This window comes from Colletotrichum karsti (genome assembly GCF_011947395.1).
Source record: "Colletotrichum karsti strain CkLH20 chromosome Unknown Scaffold5, whole genome shotgun sequence".
Taxonomy (NCBI): Eukaryota; Fungi; Ascomycota; class Sordariomycetes; order Glomerellales; family Glomerellaceae; genus Colletotrichum; species Colletotrichum karsti.
In genome coordinates, this window is record NW_024065905.1 from 462,067 (window position 1) to 476,539 (window position 14,473).

The 14,473-nt window shown below is 54.2% G+C and overlaps 6 protein-coding genes across 6 annotated transcripts; 4 read left to right on the forward strand and 2 right to left on the reverse strand.

Moving 5' to 3' along the window:
• Window positions 1-1,521: 1,521 nt before the first annotated feature.
• CkaCkLH20_02136 (uncharacterized protein) lies at window positions 1,522-2,371 on the forward strand (the record flags this gene model as incomplete). The annotated part of the gene is made up of 3 exons (XM_038884855.1): window positions 1,522-1,569; window positions 1,637-1,717; window positions 1,778-2,371. 3 exons carry the CDS (start codon window positions 1,522-1,524, stop codon window positions 2,369-2,371), a joined length of 723 nt encoding a protein of 240 aa, XP_038749643.1.
• Window positions 2,372-2,865: 494 nt separating this feature from the next.
• On the reverse strand, window positions 2,866-4,662 carry CkaCkLH20_02137 (major facilitator superfamily transporter; the record flags this gene model as incomplete). The annotated part of the gene is made up of 6 exons (XM_038884856.1): window positions 2,866-3,214; window positions 3,266-3,343; window positions 3,404-3,795; window positions 3,845-4,022; window positions 4,076-4,392; window positions 4,489-4,662. 6 exons carry the CDS (start codon window positions 4,660-4,662, stop codon window positions 2,866-2,868), a joined length of 1,488 nt encoding a protein of 495 aa, XP_038749644.1.
• A 1,008-nt stretch (window positions 4,663-5,670) lies between these two features.
• CkaCkLH20_02138 (dihydrodipicolinate synthetase) lies at window positions 5,671-6,612 on the forward strand (the record flags this gene model as incomplete). The annotated part of the gene is made up of 1 exon (XM_038884857.1): window positions 5,671-6,612. The coding sequence occupies one exon, from the start codon at window positions 5,671-5,673 to the stop codon at window positions 6,610-6,612; it is 942 nt and encodes a 313-aa protein (XP_038749645.1).
• A 941-nt stretch (window positions 6,613-7,553) lies between these two features.
• On the forward strand, window positions 7,554-9,458 carry CkaCkLH20_02139 (cytochrome P450; the record flags this gene model as incomplete). Its single annotated transcript, XM_038884858.1, has 6 exons — window positions 7,554-7,803; window positions 7,860-7,986; window positions 8,043-8,052; window positions 8,107-8,459; window positions 8,513-9,208; window positions 9,293-9,458. 6 exons carry the CDS (start codon window positions 7,554-7,556, stop codon window positions 9,456-9,458), a joined length of 1,602 nt encoding a protein of 533 aa, XP_038749646.1.
• A 1,670-nt stretch (window positions 9,459-11,128) lies between these two features.
• On the forward strand, window positions 11,129-12,268 carry CkaCkLH20_02140 (uncharacterized protein; the record flags this gene model as incomplete). The annotated part of the gene is made up of 1 exon (XM_038884859.1): window positions 11,129-12,268. The coding sequence occupies one exon, from the start codon at window positions 11,129-11,131 to the stop codon at window positions 12,266-12,268; it is 1,140 nt and encodes a 379-aa protein (XP_038749647.1).
• A 477-nt stretch (window positions 12,269-12,745) lies between these two features.
• On the reverse strand, window positions 12,746-13,357 carry CkaCkLH20_02141 (NTP pyrophosphohydrolase; the record flags this gene model as incomplete). Its single annotated transcript, XM_038884860.1, has 1 exon — window positions 12,746-13,357. The coding sequence occupies one exon, from the start codon at window positions 13,355-13,357 to the stop codon at window positions 12,746-12,748; it is 612 nt and encodes a 203-aa protein (XP_038749648.1).
• Between the last annotated feature and the right edge of the window lie 1,116 nt (window positions 13,358-14,473).

Below are 14,473 nucleotides of genomic sequence, written 5' to 3' on the forward strand. Positions count from 1 at the left end.
GGCAGAGATGGATTCGGAAAAGCAAAAGCCAGGGAGGCTTGGTGGTTGGAAAAAGGTTCCACAGTAACACGATGTGGTAGCCACTGATATCAGCCACCGATAAGAGTGGCTTCGAGCGTTATCGATTAGATAAGCCAGATTCCGCCGGAAAATGGCTGGGATATCGTGACAACAAAGATGCCGAGACATGAGAAAACAAAGTATTTTCAGTCAGAGGGAGGGGGGAAGCTACTTTTTACCATCGGGTACACAGTTTAAACTACAATTCATCAGCCCTGCCCAAACAAACTTCCAGGTAAGCCAAACGCGGGCGATCTGGCTAATGTAGCTCTGATATTGTTCGGCAGGACGCAACTCTCGGGTCGATGCGGGGGACTCTGTCTTTTTTGTTGCTGTGAACGATGAACCTTAGTTGGCCCTACGAGTCCGAGCACAAAGTTGTATTCCGACATCCCCCTCGCTTCACATGTCTTAGCTCCAGGTTCTTGAGACTCTACTGACCCAATTGGATTTGTTCCCGACCATCTGCGATCGAGAAAGCCACGTGTTGGCTTTGCTTACCATCTGATTGTGTAAGTTCGTCTTGCAGATTGCAAAGCGCCTCGACACGTTTGGGCCTTGGGCTGGACCTCAGAGATGGCAAACAAAGTGCCGTCGTGTCGGTATCCAGGCGTTTGAGCGTTTCTCGGGGTTTGAAAGGAACTTGCCTTCCGAGGACATGAATAAATCCCAACATACAGAGTTGTCCATAATTATTCATGTTTGTGTGTAAAGTGGCATAATTTGCCCATAAGTCTCGTGCCAGCCCCGGATTCGATATTGTACTAATTAGTGTAAATCGGGTCTCCGAACCCCTCCCTCACTTTCACTCAGCTGAAATGACAAATATCCAACTACCGAGCTCTAATCCCTGCTGCACATCATTTCACAAACGGCCAGCTGAAAAAGTCCCCCAAAGCTGCCATCGACAAGCACGAACGGCGGTGGCATGGACACCCCGCAGATCAACGCGGAAATTAATTCTGCAATGACTGTTGTCGCAATCCTGTCAGATCTCTTGTCAAAACGCCAAAACGCCCTAGGCTCACGGATAAGAGATCAGGCCATCGGACGATCGAGCGGACGGACCATCCCTCCTAAATCCGGCCCAGTGGGCCTTAGTACCCGCTCTCCTCCGTCTCACCCGAGCCCGGTCCCTGTCCGCTCGCCCCTCCAGACACGGACGGCGGCTCACAGAGTTGCACCGTCTCTCCAGATTTTTGGTCCGCTCTAGAGCCCGTCGTCTTTTTTGTGCTTCTGAGTGTGGCAGCTGGATCTTCTGTTCTGCCACCCTCGGAAACTCTGTTCCTGGGTCCTGACGTCAACATGGCGACATTTGGCACGGTCCAGTCTCGAAATTCTCCGACCTGTCAAGTAGATATATAAATCGGACGACGAGCCCCATGACGTGCCTTTGACTCGTCCAATAGTGCACTTCTCAACACAATCAATTTTCATAGCATCATACAAGACTCAGCAATCATGTCTCTCGAAGTCTTCCACTTGCACCTCTCCCAGTCCGAGAGAATCGTCTGGCTACTCGAGGCAAGTTCCGGGAGGAAACCGAGCTTCTGGAACTCCAGCTAACCCCGCATAGGAGCTGCAAGTCCCTTACAAGTTGCACGTCTTCGAGAGAGATCCCAAGACGGGCCTCGCCCCGCAAGATCTGAAGGAAATTGTGAGCAACCTCGGGTCGATACTCGAGCCGTGACAGCGTGGCATCGACTGACCCATGCAGAACCCCGCCGGCACCGCGCCCTACTTCCGCGACACCACTGTCTCACCGCCAGTCGAGATTTCCGAGTCGGGCGCCATTGTCGAGTACATTCTGCTTGTGCACGGCCAGCCCAAGATCGGCTCCGGAGCCCCCAGACTGCGCCGATCGCCCGACGACAGAGACTTTGCCGCCTACCTCGAATGGTTCCACTTCGCGAACGGGACGCTCCAGCCGGCCATCGGCCGTGCCATGTCTCTTCTGTTCGCCGGCGCCAACGACAGCCCCTTTGGCAAGCGCATGGACGAGAAGATCCACAGCCATCTGAAGATGCTTGACGACCGGTTGGCGAGCAACAAGTGGTTGGCGGGAGACAACTTGAGTGCCGCCGACATCATGACCGTCTTCAGCCTAACGACCATGAGAGGGTTCTATCCGGTCCTGGACCTGACGCAGCACAAGAACGTCCTCAGGTACCTGAAGGATGTTGCTGAGCGACCTGCCTACCGCGAGGCGTTGAAGAAGGGCGACAAGGGAATGGAGCCGATGAATGGTCCCAAGGTCAAGCCCTTCATGCAGTTTGAGTCTTTCGCCCACTTCTTCAAGGACTTGCAATAGACACTGGTCACAGTCATTAGTGTCTACCAACTACCGTTAAGCAAATGCAATAGGAAATATACGAGATCCACGATTATTTCCCACAATCCAAAAGAGGTCCAAAAAGAATTTCTTTCATTAACGTCAATGAGCAATGACCAAAAAGATATTCACTTGACCAGCCTGGGGGTCGAACCCAGAATCTCCTGATTGCACGATTAATCGTAGTCAGACGCCTTGCCATTGGGCCAACCGGCCGTTGTGATGGATTGTTGCTCCACCGAGGTGGATGCTGGCGATGGAGGGCTCCGGCTAGCTTGAGAAGCCGATTTGGAGGCTAGCATTACTCTTGTGGGACTCCAAGTTCTCGAAAGTGCGAGACGTTTTACTCTAGGATCACTCTTAAGGGACCTCGTTTGTAGACAATTATGTTATCGAGAACAGGAACTCAACTTGCATAACTATCACTGCGACTTCCCACATAAATAGTATCATGACATTGCCAAGACGTCTTCTCAAAGAGCATACTTGAACAGCGGGCTTTTCTCTCCCATACGATCAAGTTCCTCGTCCGAATATCTCTGCCTCACTTCGTCCTCGTTCAGCAACTCCTTCTTCTTGTTGCGTCGATGCAACAAAATCTCAAGAACAACAACCGCAATGATCCCGGCCGAGGCGAAACCAAACGAAGTCCCGAAACCAGTTGGGTACCTCGGCGCCTCTTTGTCCAGGTAGATGTAGCTACCAATCAGCCCTCCAATGTTTCCAACGCAAACAAGAAAGCCAATGCTGATGGCCCGCTTCGTCGGGCTGGGCGTGTTGGCGACGTTCCACGCGTTGACTCCGGGCAGAATGGGGTACATGCTAAAGTCCCAGTTAGTCTTGAAGTATCGATATCACTCAGAGAAAACTCACCCGAAGCAAGCCAAGCAAACCGCAAAGTAATTAAGCGCGATGTTATCCTTGATATCATCGCTCTTGGTGAAGAGAATACTGAAAGCAACAACAAGTAACAGCTGTGGCCCAACGATAAACGGCATCCGCCACGCATACCGGTCCGCGAAGACGGAGAACAGGTAAGCGGACACGGCACCGACGGCGTACGGCGGGATCGTCAACAACTGCGCGTTGGCCGAGGTGTAGCCCATGTTCTTGATGATCTGGGGCATGGTGAACTTCATGGCGTAGTTCGGCACCGCGTTCGACCAGTTGGCGAGGATCAGGAGATAGATCTTCCAGTCGGTCAGGACGGAGATGAAGGATTCCTTGTCAAAGTGCTTGTCCCGGAACTCGTTGGGCTGCACGACGCGCCTGGCCTGCTGACGCAGCTCTAGGAAGCGGACTTCGTCGGGGTCGAGCCACTTGGATAAGCTGGGCGAGTCGACCAGGCAGAAGAAGCAGGTGATTCCGATGCATACGGTAGCCAGGCCTTCGATTATGAAGATCTTCGGTATGTCAGGCACGGTTGAGACTTCGTGTATAGTGAAGACTTACCCATCTCCAACCCTCGTAGCCACCGACGCCGTCCATCTTGGCGATTGCGAAAGCAAGGAGACCTGAGAAGCCTCCTCCAGAGGCGGCAGACGTATATAGAATAGCAACCCGGGTTTGCGTTTCGTTTGGGAGGTACCATTTGGAGATGATCAAAATCGCACCCGGAAGAAAACCTGCTCTAGACACAGACGTTAGCTGGATTACATCCATCCACCTGATGATTCAACCTACTCGAACAGGCCCAGAAAGATTCTGACGGCGACCAGACCTCCAAAGTTGTGGACGACTCCGTTACAAGTCATGACGACACCCCAACAAGTAACGATACCTCCAATGTAGATGGACGGTTTCTTGAACATGTGGAGTATCATGTTGCTCGGAACTTCTGCTAGAACGAACGGGATAAAGAAGACCGAGAGGGCGATGTTGTAGTCTACCCCCGTCATGTGAAGGCTGTCCAGGAGGCCTTCTATCTTGGCGTTGCCGATGTTGGTCTTGTCGAGGTATGCCATGAGATACAGGAGAACGAGCATCGGCATCAATCGGAACTAGTAGCAGCGCGTGAAAATCAGCCATTATAGCTCCATGTTGACAAAGAAGAATGATAGAGCTGCTTTTTCGAGGTTGACTGGTTGAAGGCTTACATCGATTTTCCGGATGGCCTTCTTCTTCCGATCGTCGGGGAAGTTTGCCAGAAAATCTCTATCTTCGGTATTCAGGGCTCCGTTTCGCTGAAATTCATTGTGGGCGACTGAGTCCTTTTCGTGAGGCACCTGTTCTACGTCGGAACGGTCAGACGATCCTCGCGTCACCGCCATGTTGACACTGGTTGGAAGTAACTAAATGTTTGCGGGATTTGATGAAGAAACTGTCCGAGAACCAGCCTGGCGTGTAACAATAGGCAAATCTTGGATACAGAAAACCTGCCTTTCTTATAGTTGAACAAGGTAAAAGAAAACGACTAACCAGCCACCTGGGGAGAGTTGTCTGGGGAAAGGGGCATGGACAGTCTACCATATCCTGGGAGAGTCTGGAGTTGCGGGGGCCAAACGAGAGGAATCTGGGGTGCTGTCCTTGGCGCTGGGGTCCTCCGGGCAGAAAACCGGAAACGCTTTTTTTCTCATAGTCTCTTTGGCGCGGAATAACATAGTTTGATCCAGTCCGGAATACCGGACTACGCATACATTCGGAAACCTCAAGGATGTGAACGACATCCGAGTTTACGGATGAGTCGGCTGAAGAAGCATCCCCCTCAGCTCCCTAAAGTCTTTAGCTGTCATCCACTTCGCGTAAGTTCTATAGGAGGCATTATTACAACAAGCTTCTGGGGTGCAGCAATGATGGCACAAACGTTGCGGTGAAATGGGGCCACATTTTGTACCATTCGATCGGTACGTAATTGCTGTTGTTAATTTCTAGTTTCTTTACCTCTATTGGTTGGTAAGATTGGTGGCGCTGGCATTTCCAGGCCATGAGTCGTGATTCCGAAAACTCGGACTTCACAGCCCGGACTAGCCCGGAAAAAGAGAATCTCACTCCGGAGACGCGGGGTTGCGGGGGATAATCAACTATGTCTGATCAGGATCTCCTGACGATATTCTCCTAAATGAAACTCGTGGAGGTGCTTCGCTATCACGAAACGCGACTTCGGCTCTTTGTTAAACGCGAGGTCGTCGGCATGAGGGACATCATGATCATATAAATCAGGTCCTGATGCGACTTGTTCGAGTCCAGTCTTCACAGCAAGACAGTCAAACTCGCAGCAAAACCTCAGAGAACCTTTCGACTTCTTTCCACACCCTCCTCTTTCTCTCAAATCCTTCAAAATGGGTTCTCAATCAGTCAGCCTCGACCTGCGCGGCCTCACCCCCGCGCCCATCACCCCCTTCACCAAGGACGGCAAAGTCGACTACGACGCCATCCAGCGCCTCGGGTCCTGGCTCGGCAGCATCCCCGGCGTGAAAGGCCTCGTCGTTCTCGGCCACGCGGGCGAGGGCACCTTCCTCACGCAAGACGAGCAGGTCGCCGTCATCAAGGCCTTCGTCAAGTCCGTCTCCAACCGCATCCCCATCATCGCGGGCATCACGGGCGAGGGCACCGAGGTCGCCGCCCTGGAGGCCAAGCGCGCCCGCGAGGCCGGCGCCGCTGCCGGCCTGCTGTACCCCTCCCACGGCTGGCTCCGCTTCGGCTACCAGCCTGGCGCGCCGCAGGACCGGTACAAGGTCGTCTACGAGGTCAGCGGCCTGCCCCTGATCCTCTTCCAGTACCCGGACGCCACCAAGGCGACGTACAACCTGCAGACGCTGCTCGACATCTCGGCGCAGCCGGGCGTGTTCGCGATGAAGAACGGCGTGCGGAACATGAGGCGCTGGGACACCGAGATCCCCGTCATCCGCAGGGAGAGGCCCGACCTGCAGGTCCTCACGTGCCACGACGAGTACTTGCTGCACACCGTTTTCGATGTCGATGGCATGCTCGTCGGGTACGGAAACATTGCGCCCGAGCAGCTCATCGAGATGATCAAGGCCGGCAAGGCGAAGGATTATCCCAAGGCGCGCGAGATTCACGACAGGCTCCTTCCCGTGACCAAGGCGGTCTACCACAGGGGGTCGCACATGGAGGGCACCGTGGCGTTGAAGCACGCGCTCGTTGCGCGGGGCATTTTGGAGCATGCGACCGTTAGATCGCCTTTGCTTCCTCTGGAGGACGGTGCGGAAGGCGAAATTCATGCGGCGATCTCTTCTGCGGCCCTGGCGAGGGTGAAATAAGTAATACCATTGAGCAGTGTTGATGATGCATGAGTGAGTAGAGCATCTAAATGATCTAGATATTTGAGATAATAGACTCGAAGCAACAAGCAACAAGAATCTTATTCGTCATTCCCATTCCCTGATCATGCATGATCCAAACGTTGTTCTGATTATCACTGTAAACATTCGAATGTCCATCTTGTGATAGGCGCAGCTAATATGGAAAAACCAACGCTGATCAAATGTCTGAACAACTGCCGCAGGCTGATACTGAGAGTGATCCATCTTAGTCAAGATCTAGACCCTCATAGAAAGACCCATAGAAGAGGCGGCGTGCTCAGCCCGCTCCTAGCTTGTGTGGCTTGACTGACTAGGCTGAGACAATCCCCTTGGTCTACTGCACATCATTCCAGTCATGGAAGTCCATCAAAGAAGTCGTGGCGAGCCCGAACCCGAGAACTTGGTTGCCAACACCCAGTCGCCCGTGACTTCTGCAGAAATCGCTTCCATTACGCAATTACCATACCATGTGCCACACAAACAGATGGGCAACATCACGGAAAACCGCTTACTAGACATATTCCGGCAAGGGTACAGATTTCGAAGGTACATACGTCTGGTCTCTCCGTCACTACAAAGGCTCGGCTAGCGGGCAGCCGGTCGATTCCACACAGCGCAAGCTACCGTAGCAAAATGATTAAGCCAGGAACGGTTGGCGAAGCCACTTGTGGCTACCAATAGCACGATTAGAGCATGCTCTTCGGACACAACGCCCGCTGTCGACTCTCGATAGATCGAGTCGCCCCTTTCAACCATCGGGAGATCAATCAAGGCACAGCATGATCGACTCTTGAGTCTTTATGGTTCCCTACTTTAGGACAGCGGCATCCCGCCTTGTGTCTAAATGATTGCTTCTTCGTGAAGAATTGCCTTCCCCGAGGTAACGAGAAAACCTAACAATGGAGTGCTTTCGCCTCGTGACTGACATCTCGTGGACGGGCTTGTTGTGGCCCCAGCTCCTCGGCGCCGGCCTTGCGTTGTGGCTGCTCTACGGAACCTTCCTTGCCATCTACCGCGTTACGCTCCACCCGCTCGCGAAGTTTCCCGGACCGAGGCTTGCCGGGGCGACGTTTTGGTACGAGGTCTGGTACGATGTGGTTCTCTGGGGCCGCTTTACCCACGAGATCAAGCGGATGCATGAGATATACGGTATGCTGCGTGAGCAACAGTATCAGATGCGCAGTGACTGACCGAGAAACCTTCAGGTCCCATCGTCCGGATCAACCCGGACGAGGTGCATTGCAACGACCCCGAGTTCGTGGATGTCATCTACGCAAGTGGTGGAAAGAAGCGCGACAAGTCGGAGATGTTCGTTGCTGGCTTCGCCAACGAGTGAGTTGAAGCACCTTGGCCTCAAGTCAATGTTTGCTGACTGTGTTCTTGTCTAGCTTGAGAAATGTCAGTGATGAAAGATGCCCATGCCCAATATTCACCATCTAACACATGCCACAGGGAGGCTTTGGAACCGTAGACCACGCGCACCACAAACTCCGCCGATCAGCAGCAAGCAAGTACTTCTCCCGAGCCCAGATCGCCAAGCTCGAATGGGTGGTGCATCAAGATGCCCAAAGGCTCTGCGACAAGTTCCTCGCGTACCGCGGCCGGGGCCCATTCGACGCCGCCTCGGCCTTCAGCTGCTACACGGCCGATATCGTCAGCGACTACTGCTTCGGCCAGGGGTTCGGGTTTCTGCAGCAGCCGACCTGGGAGCCGAACTTCAAGGAGGCGGTGTACGTCATGTTCCATCTCATTCATATTATGAGACACTTCCCCTGGACGACGAAGCTGATGGAGGCTGTCCCTGTGTGAGTCTATTGGTGCCCTGGCCCTGAAGTGAGTGCTGATGCATTGTGAATAGCTGGGTTGTCAAGCCCCTCTCGGCGAAGATTGGGCTCCTCATGGAGCACTCTAAGATCAAACTTCCCGAGATGGTGAGACAGACCAAGTCCGCCTATGAAGCGGGGATCAAGAGGGACCGCACGACGGTGCTTCACGCCCTCTTGGAATCCGATCTCCCTCCCCAGGAAAAGTCCATCAAACGCCTCGCCGGCGAAGCCAACGTCTTCCTGGCAGCAGGAACCGAGACGTCAGCAGCGGCCCTCAGCATATGCACCTACCATCTCCTCCGCAACCCGGACGTCGTCGAGAAGATGCGAGCCGAGCTCTCGACCGTCGCCCCCAACCCGAAAGAGCTCCCGAACTGGGCGACGCTGGAAGGCCTCCCGTATTTCAGCGCCGTGGTCACGGAGGCGCTCCGGCTCATGTACGGATCGCCGTCACGGCTACCCCGGGTCGCGCCCGACGAGGACGTGGTGTACCAGGGGACGTGGACGCCGCCGGGGGCCTCGGCGCCGGTCGAGGTCTCCCACGTCATCCCGCGGGGCTACGCGTTCGGCATGTCGGCGTACATCATGCACACAGATGAGCGGCTCTTCCCGGAGCCCTCCAAGTTCCGGCCGGAGAGGTGGCTTGACGAGGACGGGCAGAGGAAGAGGGGGCTGGAGCGGTATCTGCTCACGTTCTCGAAGGGGAGCCGGCAGTGCTTGGGCATGCAGTGAGTTCTAACCATCCGTGTGATCCGATGTTTTTTTTGGGCGTCTGAGCTCCCGTGCTGACCGATGTGATGATTCAACGATAGGCTGGCGTACTGCGAGCTTCACGTCGCCATTGCGGCGGTGACGCTACGCGCGTTGCCGTACATGAGACTTTACGAGACGACGGACGTCGATGTAGAGTACGACTTCGACCTTGCCGTTTCAATGCCGAAGAAAGGGAGCAAGGGTATCAGGATCGAAATGGTGTGATGACTGGGATGCATCTGGCGCTCACTGGCCAGAGCTCTGTTAAGCTTTGGCTCAATTACCGGATGGAGACGTGTAAGTCTGTGATGGGATGGACGACGCGGGCACTGTAATGTTCCCTGCCTCTTGTATGGAAAATGTCGACGATACAGATGATAGGGTGTCGAAATACTGCTCAGTAAAAGATGACATAGTTTCATTTTTTGACGTGGCAGAGCCAAGAGAGTGAGTGACGGGTGATGACCCCTTTCAACTCAGGTGAGAGTGAGCGATGAGAATGAGAAGGCGACTGAGAGTGAGAGAAAGGGCATCCGTGCGGGTGTTAGCGCCGTACTGTGTCTCCCGCCCAAATCAGCGGGCCCCACACGGTCCCGAGCACCGCGCAGGGTCACGGCGTGGGCCCGGCGCCAGGCCCGGCGAGCGACCCCACCAGGCTAGACCCGGATTAGTGCAAAATACACGGCGAACGGGCTCTCCCAACGCCGACGCGATCCAATGATGAGGGAAATGGCTTGGGCGGAATCAAATTCCATTCGAAAAAACCTGTCGCATTCATTTTTTATTCTGTGCTTCTTTATGGGTTACACTACAGCCGCGCGCGAGTATTACCAATGCGCCGCCCAACCCCCTGACTAAGGGACTGCGGCTTTCAACTGCGAAAGCCCATCATTAGAATTAGACCCCGGTCCTGGGGTGATCTGCTCTCCTAATCCATCACGCAGCATGAGCCTAGACTGAATCCGAAATTCGGGGAGCATCACGAAGAAGGAATGAATAGCCCGACATATGGATACAGAGAAATCCGATGGCAGCCTGCTTGCAAAGACTCTGCCTTTGGATGAATAACCCGAGCAGAGGAACCACTTTGTATCCAGAATGCGGATTACTCGTCTTCCTTCGAGCCTTCAGCCAGCGCGCGCTACGCCAATAAGCCGTGGCACCCTCTCCGCCGTTACCTTGACTCGGCCAGTCGGACCCCTGCCGCACCAAATCCTTGCCATGCCGTCTTTGTGTGTACAGTACCTTACACCATCCTTACGCGTTCCCGATAGGATTCTCGATGCTTTTTTTCTCCCATTGATTCAACCTCTCGAAATACTGCCCCCCGTGGTCTGATCCCATCCTGGGAAAAAAAGGAAAGAACTAGAAAGTGAACCAACCCAATCTCGCTTGTCCCGCTCCAGCTGAATAATCCGAGCGCTCCCTCGTCTGAAACATTAGATTGGATCTCGCAGAGGAGAGAGAGGAGAGGAAAATGCCCGAACGGCAGAGTAATCGTTCGGCCGAACCTTTTTGTGGGTGGTCGGTGGTTGTACATGGGACTTTGGGGGAGAGGCGCCGGCTAGAGTTCGACAAGAGGCTCACCCTGAATCCTTTGCCTTTGTGTCGATAAAAACATTCATTATCCCCCCCTTCCCCGTTTCTCCCAGAAACCGCTGCGCCTAGTATCCTTTTCCCAAGTCCTTTGTTCTTGCGCGTTGTCATCTTGCCTCCCTCCCGCACTCCCCCACGGCATCCCCGTCCCGTTCCTTGGCCGCCCTCCCGAATTAAATACCCCAACCCGCCGGCGCCTGCTTCCGTCTGGCCTCCCTTGGAAAAACCACAGCGTGCATTATTCCCGCCGACCATTTCGCACATCTTTCACAGTCTATCCATTCTTACACATCGCAAAAATGGTCAAGCAGGTCGTCATCCTGGGTGCTGGCTACGCCGGCCTCGGCATCGCTCACAAGCTGCTCAAGTACACGCAGCCAAAGGTCAAGGACCTGAAGGTCACCCTCGTCTCCCCCTCGACCCACCTGTACTGGAACTGCGCCGCCGTCCGCGCCCTCATCCCCGGCGAGTTCTCCGACGACACCCTCTTCCAGCAGATCAAGCCCGGCTTCGACAAGTACCCCCAGGACGCCTTCGAGTTCGTCCTCGGCAAGGCCACCAGCTTCGACCCCTCCACCAACACCGTCCAGGTTGAGACCAACGAGGGCCTCCGCTCCATCGAGTACGCCGAGCTCGTCATCGCCACCGGCTCCGGCCTCGCCAGCGGCCTCCCCTTCAAGACCCTCGGCACCCACGAGGAGACCGTCACCGCCCTGCACAACCTCCAGTCCGAGGTCAAGGCCGCCAACTCCATCATCATCTCCGGCGCCGGCGCCACCGGCGTCGAGACCGCCGGCGAGCTCGGCCACGCCTACGGCTCCACCAAGCAGATCACCCTCGTCGTCGAGGGCGACGCGCCGCTCCCCGGCCTCCTCCCCAAGCTCGGCAAGATCGCCGCCACGAGCCTGCAGTCCCTCAAGGTGAAGCTCGTCACCAACGCAAAGGTCACCGAGGCCGACACCTCCGGCTCCCTCAAGTCCATCAAGCTGTCCAACGGCGAGACCCTCACCGCGGACCTGTACCTGCCTCTCTTCGGCGTGCGCCCCAACACGTCCTTCATCCCCGAGCACCTTCTCGACGACAAGGGCAGCATCAAGCTCAAGCACGACCTCCGCGTCGAGGGTCTCAGGAACGTCTGGTGCGCTGGCGATGCCGGCAACCTCGAGGCCAAGCAGCTCATGCGCGCCGAGGGCCAGGCGCTGCACCTTGCCGACAACCTCGATGCCGTCCTCACCGGCCAGGAGGCCAAGGTCAAGGACCTCAAGCTGACGACGAAGCCGCAAATCTTTGTCACCATTGGCAAGAAGAAGGCGACTGGCCAGTTCAACACGATGAAGCTGCCGGGCTTCATCGTCAGCGCCGCCAAGGCCAAGACTTTCTTCACGGAGAAGGGACCCGGTCTGGTCGCTGGCAAGAACATTGCGAGGGCATCGATTTGAGAGAGGTGAATGTGGACGACGAAGGTTAGATTGAGATGTTTTCTGTTTCAGCTTTGATATCCCGGGACGCATATTGTCATTGGCCACTCACATAGATGTGAGCATAAGAATTGTAATTACTGAACACATACCCTAATCTCAAAAGACGAATGTTATTCAACAAGTCCTTCCAATTATGCTTATTATTAAAGCTGTTCTAGGTTGTGTGACGAAAACACCGACGGTTGTTCCCCTGACCGTACGAAGCCTCCGATATCGTCCAAACCAAGTGGCTCGACGACTCGTGAACTGATGTTTGCCTCGATGAGGCGGGGAGTAATCAATATCTCGCCCGTGGCAACCCTCGCGTCCTCTGAGAGTCTCTTCCGGAATGTGCCCAGATGATGTTGCGAGTAACAGAAGAATGTCGAGCATGCTTGCGCAAAATCGTCTGGAGTTCGAACGTATGCAGGGACAAGCATGGAGAGAGTAGTGCAATCAGGTAGAGGTTTGCTTTCCGCCACCAAGTGGTGATAATGTATAAAACGAGGGTGTATTCGAGAACTCCCAGTTCTTGGTGTTCCTAGGCATTTGTTTGTCTGCCCAAGAGAGCACCTCCGTTACCAGGCTCTTCATCTCCTCGGTGATGGTCAAGTGGGAGAGGGCTTGGAGATTGGTCCAGATGCCCATCGAGTGCTCCGCGGGATTGACCTTGAAATCGGTTCCCTCCTGAACGGTGACGACGTAGCTTAGTTGCAATGCTTTGCGGCTGATGATCTTGTCATGACCGGAAGCGTCCTTCTCACGCTTCTCGGTGGTGTAGGTGATGGGTTGCAGAGGACCGAGAACGTCACGGACGTGGAGGGAAGTCTCTTCAGCGACTTCCCGGACGAGAGCGTCGCGAATGCTTGTATCCGTGGCGTCTACCTTGCCACCGGGCATCTCGAACACGTTGGGATAATACTTCTCATTGGCGTTCCGTCGAAGCAGCAGAATCTTGGGACCGTTGGTATCGAAACGAAGAATGCCTGCGCCGACGGTTACCTTGTCGATGTTGGCGTGCGTATTCATCGACTTTATGTCGTCACGTGTCATCGTGAGGTATTTCATAGCGAAGGTCGGTGCGATGTAGGCAGGTAGATCAGGTAGCAGCGACGAAAGAAAAAGGCACGGGGTGTGAGATGTTAGTGTCGATGCTTGGGAAGAAAATGAAGAAGAGGAAATGGAAGAGAGAGGAAGTAATTTGTGAATGCGTGTATCCTTCTTCAATGGGTAGGCACAATCTACCTCAGGTCCCCGAAGGTCCTACCCGCATAATTGGCACCTGACTGAATCACGTGGAATTATAACTTTGTCGAGACCATAGCAACCAGGCAGGAAGCAAACCTACAGACCTCACCTGCGCTTGAAAATCTATCAAGGTTGACATTCAGCCTGGCCATTTCAGGGTGTAGGTGCTGGAAGGCACAAAACGCACTCCACGGATACACGAGGCCATCTCGACTGAAAAGGTCTTGACTGTGTTATCAGAGATATTATTGGTCACAGGTCTGAAATCTATGACTCCTCCAAACCAAACTCACTAAATTACGAAATTAGATTGTTGGACGAGCAGCCCGCTGGTGGAGCGGTTTTATGTGAGGTACCTTACTTTCTTTGAGGTTACAGTTCGTCAGGGTCATCCAAGCGAACTTGAGCCGCAGCCTTGCCAATGAGGTCAACACGAGATATCTACAATCTAACCAGTTCAGACCTGGAGATAAAGTGTTTTGGGACTAAAAGTTTTCATCTAAAAGACTATTACGGAAGCTGGACTGGATACTGGAAGGTATGAGAGTCAACGTCTATCTAGTACGTCGCCGAGAATTCACAATGCATTCCAAATTTAGTAGGGAAGTCTATAGACCCGCTGGCTGACGATCAGGCTTTGGGTTAATGTGAGTCTGATCATGGACGGTTTTCCCCGTATAGGGAGTGGCGGAGGGTTGGAGGGTCGGAGGGCGGAGTGAAGAAAAAGGGTACTTGTGACAGGTCACAATGATTTTGTGTATCAGCTGTTCTTGGCGTAATTTCTGTCCGCATCTGCATGTCAGCCCAACCACTCGCCTTGGGTTTAGGCCTGAGCTGATGCGTAGACGACTGGTCCTATAAGTAAACACATGCTGCGCTGATGTCCATTTTGTTTTCGTTGATTCCTGAGACAAAGCCCAGCAAGGTAACTTAACC